Source organism: Cervus elaphus, chromosome 2, assembly GCF_910594005.1.
Source record: "Cervus elaphus chromosome 2, mCerEla1.1, whole genome shotgun sequence".
Lineage (NCBI taxonomy): Eukaryota > Metazoa > Chordata > Mammalia > Artiodactyla > Cervidae > Cervus > Cervus elaphus.
Window position 1 is genome coordinate 5,588,642 of NC_057816.1, and position 8,128 is coordinate 5,596,769.

Here is an 8,128-nt window from a genome sequence, read left to right on the forward strand (position 1 = left end):
TGCAGGTATCCGGCCCCCAAAGTGAAGTCTTCTCGATTGTGAACTTTGGGTGGGTAAGGGGCCCTCCCTAATCCTGCAGCCAGCCCAGAGCAAGTATTGAGAAATGTTCCCGGATGAGTGAACCCAACCTGCTTCTCCCAGAGCTGGGTGCATAGTGACCCCTCACCCTGTGAAGGGCTCCTGCTGGATCCAGGGTTACAACCGAGGACCACAGGCCTAAGGGCTTCTCCCAAGCTCCATCCCATTTCCTTTTAGAGGGGTGCAGCTCAGAGCTCCCTGCAAGAAAATACTTGCTGGTGGGCTGCAGGGAGTGAGGGAGCTGACAGGCCCCTTCAGGGTATGATCTCAGCCTTTGGGCACACACCTCCCTCTTCCCGGGAGCCTGCAGCCACTGACCGAGCACACAGCTGGTCTCTGTTCCAAGCTCCCCTCTAGGTTAGCCGAGGTGTGGTCAGGTCAGCCTCGAATCAGCGACTCTCTGCCCAGTCCTTCTTCATCAGACTTCCTCTTTTTGACGTTCCTAACTTCATCTTGGTGTCTGCCTCCCAGGGAAACCAAATGACACAGCTCCTCACTCCAGCCCTGCCATGGTCGTCATTTTCCATATCGAGAGACCCGGGAGGCCGGGTCTCAACGACGTGCAGAGTTCTCCCAGCTCTACCGCCCTCTTCCTGCTCCCGGCCGTGCAGCACGTGCTGCCAGATTTTTCTTCCTAAAATGCCATTTGTGTTTTGTCACATTCCTATCCAGAAACTGGCCATGGTCCCCCATTGCCTCCTGGGCAGGTCCGGCCCCTGTTGTTGGTGCTGGAAGGCTCCATGAGGTTGAGGAACTGGCATACAGTCACACACATTAGGAAGAAGCATCAGGGGACTTCAGCCAGGCCTGGGGACTATAGAGTCACAGTGCCAACCGGAAAGGGCACCTTCAGGCCGGAGTGGACCCCCGGACAGGCCGAGGCCTCTTCTAGCCCTGAGTGACCAGCCGCTGTTCCCACCTGCTGGGAGGAAGGATGAACTTGACCTCTAGGCCCAGAAGGGGGAGGAGCTTTCAGTGTCTGTGCCTGGTCTCACCACCTCTACTGCCAACAAGATGGCCTTGAGACAGAGCAGGCGGGCAGCCACCAGCGCCTCGCTCAGTCTGGAGCCTGGACACCGAGGTGCCAGGGCTGGCTGCAGCAGCCTCAGCACCACTTGCCTGGCAGATCACAATTAATCCTTAATCCCCAATTAGGTGATCTCTCCTGCCAGTCTGGCAGGCTTGGGGATGACGGGGGAGTTGCAGCTTGTCTGGGAGCCATGGTCCACCCTCCCTCCTCCTCCCCTCACAGATGGCATTGCTGCCCGAGAAGAAGTCTGTCCCCTCTGCAGGGGCTGAGGAGAATGATGGACATGGGCCAGGGGAAGAGCAGACCCTGCTCAAGGTCAGCCTCCCACTGGCCCCAGCTTGGCAGGCACTATGGTTGGAAGAGGGGAGGGGGGATGGTTGGTGGGGAGATTTTAATTGGCTGCCATGTGTCTGCTGGCATCAGAAGTGCCCACAGCTCCCCCAAACCTCCCATATGCCCTCCCACCCCAAAAACGCTCTTAGCCAAGAAGTTCCAAGCAGACACAGGAGCAGGGACCAGGGCTGGAAGGACCAATAAGCAGGCGGCATCTATGTGGGGCCGAGAACCCCCTCCCCCGCCTAAAGGGGGCACCTGCCCTCCAGCTCCGCTGACTGCTGCCAGTTGGAATAGGCTAGAGCTACAGGATCTCCTGGTTTTCCAAGAGAAGCTGTCAGTTGAGATTTTTACGTTAAGTCCACTTGATATATTTATTTATTTTTAATTTTGGCTGCACTGGGTCTTTGCAGCGGCATGTGGGGGCATCTCTTTGCAGAGCACAGGCTCTAGAGCTTGCAGGTTCAGTAGCTGCAGTGCTCAGGCTTGGTTGCCCTGCAGCGTGTGGGATCTTTGTTCCCGACCAGGGATCAAGCATATGTCCCTTGCACTGGAAGGTGGATTCTCAACCTCTGGACCACCAGAGCAGTCTCAGTTTCAGGCTTTAAATAGTTGGGGTATAATGTATGTTCAGTAACATGGATGAATGTATAGCTCAGTGAACTTTTGCATGCACATGCAGCCAGGTAGCCATCACCCGATAACGATATTAATCCACTTATTTTAGAGTAGTTCCCAGTTTGCAGAATTACATTGAAGACAGGACAGGGAGCTCCTGAATACCTCACATCCAGTTTCTCCCATGTGTTAGTCAAGGCTCTCCAGAGAAACAGAACCAATAGGAGATGTGACTGTGTAAAGATATTTATTATTAAGGAATTGGCTCCGGCAATTATGGGTACTGAGCCATCCCCAGATCTGCAGTCAGCAAGCTAGTGATATGGGAGACCTGGTGATACAGTTCCAATCTGAGCCCAAAGGCCTGAAAACCAGAAAAGTCAGTGTTGGAAGTTCCAGTCTGAGTCCTGCTCAAAGGTCAGGCAGGCAAAACTCCCCACTTACTCAGCCCTTTTGTTCCGTTCAGATCTTCAGCCCACACTGGGAAGAGCCATTTGCTTTGCTTAGTACTCAGATTCAATGCATCTCATTCAGACGCTCCCTCAAGACACTCCAAAATAATGTTGGACCTATGGCCTTGGCACCCCGTGATCTAGTCAGGTCAACACACAGAATGAACCATGATACTCTAGTAACATCTTATATTAGAATGGTACCTCTGTCACTGCTCATGAACTAATGAAGTGAAGTGAAAGTTGCTCAGTCATGTCTGACTCTTTGAGACCCCACAGTCCATGGAATTCTCCAGGCCAGGATACTGGAGTGGGTAGCTATTCCCTTCTTCAGGGGATCTTCCCAACCCAGGGATCGAACCTGGATCTCCCACATTACACGTAGATTCTTTACGGTCTGTGCCACCAGGGAAGCCCAATGAACTAATAGTGATGCATTATTATTAAAGACCACATTTTATTCAGATTTCATCACTTCTTCCCTTGTTCTGTTTCAGAGTGCCTTCCAGGACACCATGTTACACTAAACATCATGTCTTTTTAGGGTTCTCTTGGTTGTGATGGTTTTACAGAATTTTCTTTTTTAATTATCTTGTCAGTTTTAAGGAATACCAGTCAGGTATTTTATAGAATGTCCCTAAACTGCGACATTTGTTTGTTTTTATGACAGTTAGAATGGGGTTCTTGGGACTTCCCTGGTGGTCCAGTGGCTAAGACTCTGAGCTCCCAATGCAGGGGGCCAGGGTTCATTTGCCCTGGTCAGGGAACTAGATTCCACATGCCTCAACCAAGACTCAGCACAGCCAAATAAATATTTAAAAAAGAATGGGGTTCTCATCCCAGCATATGAAGGGCCTATACTATCAACATGACATCATTATTGATTTTGATCTTGATCACTTTGCTTAGAGCAGTGTTTCTGTTGGGTTTCTGCACTGTAAAATTACTCATTTCATTTTCTCTCTCCTGTTACATACAATCCTGTTAAAGGTCGATTTGTCTCTTCTCCATTTATTTATTTGCTCACTCTTTTTTATATCAATATGGACTCATATTTATTTTATACAAATTATAATCCAGTACTATTTTATTAATTTTCTTGCTCAAAATTTTATTAATTTTCTTGTTCCACCTTCGGCCATTGAGAGCTCTTTCATTTGGCTCCTGTGCCCCACTGACATACCCCCATCACTGTAGGGGCTTGGGTTTGGGAGTTTTGAGTGTTGTTTTAGCATTTTCTTACTTTCAGGCACTACTAGCTGCTCCAGAATTATCTTGCCTATTTCCGGTCCCAGTCCTAGAGTCAGCCATTTCTCCAAGGAACTCTGCTTCATTTTATTGGAGAATGGTATTTGAAATCAAGATCCGGATGTTAAGTTGCTTCTAGGCACTCTAAGCTAATAGAATGAGGATATATATATATTTACACTACCGTGAATATAAAAAATTTTAAATATTTCTGCATATAACCAACTATATTTATATCAAGCTAAACATGAGTTCCTATTATCTCCAACTCTAGTCCATTACCATATGGATCATTCTAGCCTCCTCATCCTCCTTACTTACCTGTAACTTCTCATTCCAACATCGAGAATTGTTAGCCCATACTCCCACGGGAAACCACTTCATCAGCTAGGGTGCAGTGCTTTTTGTCTTTGTTCTTATGGACTCCACTTATTTCTAATTTCCGGATTATGCTTTATCTATTCAATTTTACCCCTCACCAACTCCTGGCAACCAATACTTTGTTTACCTTCTGTATAAGTCTTCCTTTTCCAGAATGTCATATCATTGGAATCATACTGCATGTGTCTTTTTCAGACTGACTTCTTTCACTTAGCAATAAGTCTGTGTCTTTCTGTAGGTAGATAATTTCCTTCTATTGCTGAATAAGAGTCCATTGTATAAAAACATCAGTTTCTTTGTTGACTCACCTGTTGAAAGCCACCTCTACTGGGAAGACTTCTGTGATGTCACAAGGCTGGACCCTTACTCTGAATTCCAAAGGAATTGTCCCTCTGGAATTCCTTGTCCCAGGAATCCATACTGTCTTACTCTATTGTGTGGCTTTACTTCCCTGTCTGTCTCTCTTTGAGACTAGGATCTCCTTGAGGACAGAAACCATGACTAGTTCATTTCCATCAGTGTCCAGCACAAGGCCTGAGATGGAGGATGGAGTGAGAAAATGTTTGTTGAATGAATAAACAATGTCCTGGGGATGAGAAAAATCTACAGAGCTGGGGGCGGGGAGGGGCACGAGATTTTAAGGAGGAGTCTCGGGAAAAGGGTTAATGTTTGGAGGAGAGTCTAAGATCCAGGGTTGTGAGAAATGAGATTTGAGGGGAGGGATCTGAGTGGAGATATGGATAGGGAAAAGGAAAATGAAACAGTAGACATTTTATGAATATGCATTTAATCCCCACAACAACCCTATGAGTCCCTTGGACTGCAAGGAAATCCAACCAGTCTATCCTAAAGGAAATCAGTCCTGAATATTCATTGGCAGGAATGATGCTGAAGCTGAAACTCCAATACTTTGGCCACCTGATTCGAAGAACTGACTCATTGGAAAAGACCCTGATGCTGGGGAAGATTGAAGACAGAGGGAGAAGGGGACGACAGAGGATGAGATAGTTGGATGGCATCACCGACTCAATGAACATGAGTTTGAGTAAACTCTGGGAGTTGGCGATGTATCAGGGAGGCCTGGCATGCTGCAGTCCATGGGGTCGCAAAGATTCAGACACGGCTGAGCGACTGAACTGAACTGAACTGAATGTCTTCATTTTACAGACGGGGAAACTGAGGCCTATTGAAGTGACTTGCCCAAGGGCAAACAGCTAGCGGACGTGATGTAAGCTTCCAACCATCAGTCTGACCCCTACAGATGGTGGTGTAGTCCAGGATCCAGGACGGTCCATTGTACAGGGCCCGGCAAACAGTTTAAGTATTCAAGGTGAGCTGTTCCTGCGATTGTCATGATGAGGCACCGGCATGGGGCTTTGTGGGGGGGGGGGGGGGTGGGCAGGTTAAGGAGTCTTTGAAGTCGCCCTTGGACCTTACACCAGCCTAGACCCGAGGTCCAGGCAATTGGAAGGAAGAGGCGCATCACCCGCGTAGGGACAGGACCCGTTGCCATGGGAACATATAAGGAGGCCTCGGGGAGGGCGCATGCGCGAATCGGGGACAGGTTGTGGAACCGGTGAAAGGTGACGTAAAAGCGCACGGGGTGGGGCGCGGGGCTGGGAACGTCAAAGCCCTGCGTCCTCCGGCACCGAGAGCGGAGGACAGGCGCGCGCGCGCGCGCCGCGGCGGTGACGGCAGCGGCGGCCACAGCCCAGCCGAACCGGGACGGGGCAGCGGGACGCTGACGTACAAAGCAACGTGAGTGAGGTGCGAGGGCGGCACCCGCGCCGGGGAAGCCCGGCTCGGCGCGAACCGCGGCGGACCAGACCCAGCTCTCAGGCTGCCGAAGCCCCGCCCCTTAGGCTTGAGGACTAATCGGATTGAGAGCGCGCCGGCCCGGGCCGCGAACTCTCCAATTGTGGAGGGTGTCGGCCACCGCCCAATCCGAAGCAGACAGGTGCGAGGTCCGGAAGGCGGAGGCCAATCAGCAGCGGTTGCGGCCTGTTGGGGCCGGTCTCTGCCAATGAGGAAGGCCGAGTGACATCTCCGCGCGCCAATTGGGAGTAAAGGATCGTTCGTGCCCGCCCGCCCTTCCGGCCCGAGCTCTATTTACCAGGGGCGTGCTGCCGGCCTGCCAATCAGAGCGCGGCTCAGAGGCCAGGCAGCCAACCCGGGAGGAGCGGCCGGCCGGCGTCCGCCGCACCCAGGAGTTGGGGATGTCCTACAAGCCCATCGCCCCCGCCCCCAGCAGCACCCCCGGCTCCAGCACGCCTGGGCCCGGCACCCCGGTCCCAACAGGTGAGGACCCAGCTCCATCCCTGCTTGCCTGCCCGGGCGGTCGAGGTCTCCGAAGAGAAGACGGCCCGAGTTCTGCAGTGTACTAGGCCCGCCGCCTGTCCTCGCCGAGCCTCAGTTTGCTGGCCTGTAAAGTGGGCGTGGTCGCGTAAGGGTTGTTGGATGAGCGCAGCGGGAGGGGGCTTGTCCTGAAGTTTAGCGGCCTGGAATGGAGCGTACCTTTGGAGGGAATCGGGGCGAATCTAGTCCGAGGCTTGGAGCGCCGGGAGGAGGCGCTTCTGACCAGCGCTGACTGCTTACTCGCTCCTCTTGCAGCTGGAAGTGTCCCATCACCATCGGGCTCTGTGCCGGGAGCCGCTGCCCCTTTCAGACCACTGTTTAATGACTTTGGACCTCCCTCCATGGGCTATGTGCAGGTGAGTGGAGCTGAGGGATTGCCTGTGGGATAAGGACTGGAGGCGCCCTCTTGGCCTGAACTCACTGCCCTGTTCTCTTTTGACGTAGGCAATGAAACCACCTGGCGCCCAGGGCTCCCAGAGCACTTACACCGACCTTCTGTCCGTCATAGAAGAGATGGGCAAAGAGATCCGGCCCACCTATGCTGGCAGCAAGAGCGCCATGGAGCGCCTGAAGAGAGGTGAGTGAGGCCAGGAGACAAACACTGAACAATCCTTCACAAGATAGGGAAGGAAAGACTTCTGGAGGCCGCCTGAGCCAAGCCTAGACGAGGGCCAGGATCACTATCCAGAGAGGCGTTGTAAGTGACCTGAAATTGAGTCAGTTTCTAAGGAAAAACCAGGGAATTTCAGTCAGTCAGTTCAATCACTCAGTCGTGTCCAACTCTTTGTGACCCCATGGACTGCAGCACACCAGGCCTCCCTGCCCATCACCAACTCTGGAGTTTACTCAGACTCATGTCCGTTGAGTTGGTGATGCCATCCAACGTTGTATTTCAGCAGGGTAAATTTGCTGGTTAATGTCTAAACATCTAATGTCATCGAGTCCCTCATTAGATTATAGTCCCCTTCACTGAAAGGAAAGGGGGTGTGAGGGAGGGGTCTTCCTCTGGAGGGCAGACCTGGGACTGTGGAGGGTCGCTGAGATCCTCTATGTTACTTGCCCATGCCCACCCCAGGCATCATCCATGCCCGGGCCCTCGTCAGAGAGTGCCTGGCAGAGACAGAGCGGAACGCCCGCACGTAACAGGACTCGACTCCACCTCAGCTTCTGGACCTTTCCTGGCCACTGCAGAGCACCTGTTTCTCCCTGGCCTTCACCCCGAGTTGCACTTCCCATCCTGGGCTTCCTGTCCTGTGTCCTTTGGTGGGTGCCCTCCAGGATCCAGTGGGATGGCTCTTAACTCCAGTCGGCAGCACTAACTGGAACGCCCGAAAGAGTTAGCAGCGAGGTCACTGTGAGTCTCACCCATGACCTGCCAACAGTGTTGATCCAACTGGAGCTGTCTCCTTTCTGTGGCCCCCACCACTCAGCACTTACCCAGGACTTTTATCCACTTTGCCCAGACCCCTTCTCCCCCAGCAGGGCCTCAGAAGGCCCCTCGCCTCCCTGCCTTTTCTCCTGGGCCATAATAACTCTTTTCTCAGTGTGTCTTTTGCTAAATATGCCCTTTTTATATAAATAAAATATAATTTGGAGTTGTTCTCTCAGCTTATAGTCTTTTTATTTTATTTTA

At 51.8% G+C, this 8,128-nt stretch overlaps 1 protein-coding gene across 2 annotated transcripts; it reads left to right on the top strand.

Moving 5' to 3' along the window:
- Positions 1-5,755: 5,755 nt before the first annotated feature.
- CDK2AP2 (cyclin dependent kinase 2 associated protein 2) lies at positions 5,756-8,102 on the top strand. Of its 2 annotated transcripts, none has more exons than XM_043924902.1 (4): positions 5,756-6,438; positions 6,751-6,851; positions 6,940-7,072; positions 7,571-8,102. In XM_043924902.1, exons 1-4 carry the CDS (start codon positions 6,357-6,359, stop codon positions 7,636-7,638), a joined length of 384 nt encoding a protein of 127 aa, XP_043780837.1. In that variant the 5' UTR covers positions 5,756-6,356; the 3' UTR covers positions 7,639-8,102. The 2 variants fall into 2 exon arrangements, with proteins under 2 accessions (XP_043780837.1, XP_043780844.1); XM_043924909.1 differs by having other exon boundaries at positions 6,424-6,564.
- Positions 8,103-8,128: the final 26 nt, after the last annotated feature.

What these genes read in the sequence shown, in the direction of transcription:
- CDK2AP2 (XM_043924902.1), top strand. Translation starts at nt 6,357, where the DNA reads ATGTCCTACAAGCCCATCGCCCCCGCCCCCAGCAGCACCCCCGGCTCC. An exon ending in CCTCCATGGGCTATGTGCAG is followed by an intron (nt 6,852 to 6,939) that starts GTGAGTGGAGCT and finishes CTTTTGACGTAG; the next exon opens with GCAATGAAACCACCTGGCGC. An exon ending in CATGGAGCGCCTGAAGAGAG is followed by an intron (nt 7,073 to 7,570) that starts GTGAGTGAGGCC and finishes TGCCCACCCCAG; the next exon opens with GCATCATCCATGCCCGGGCC.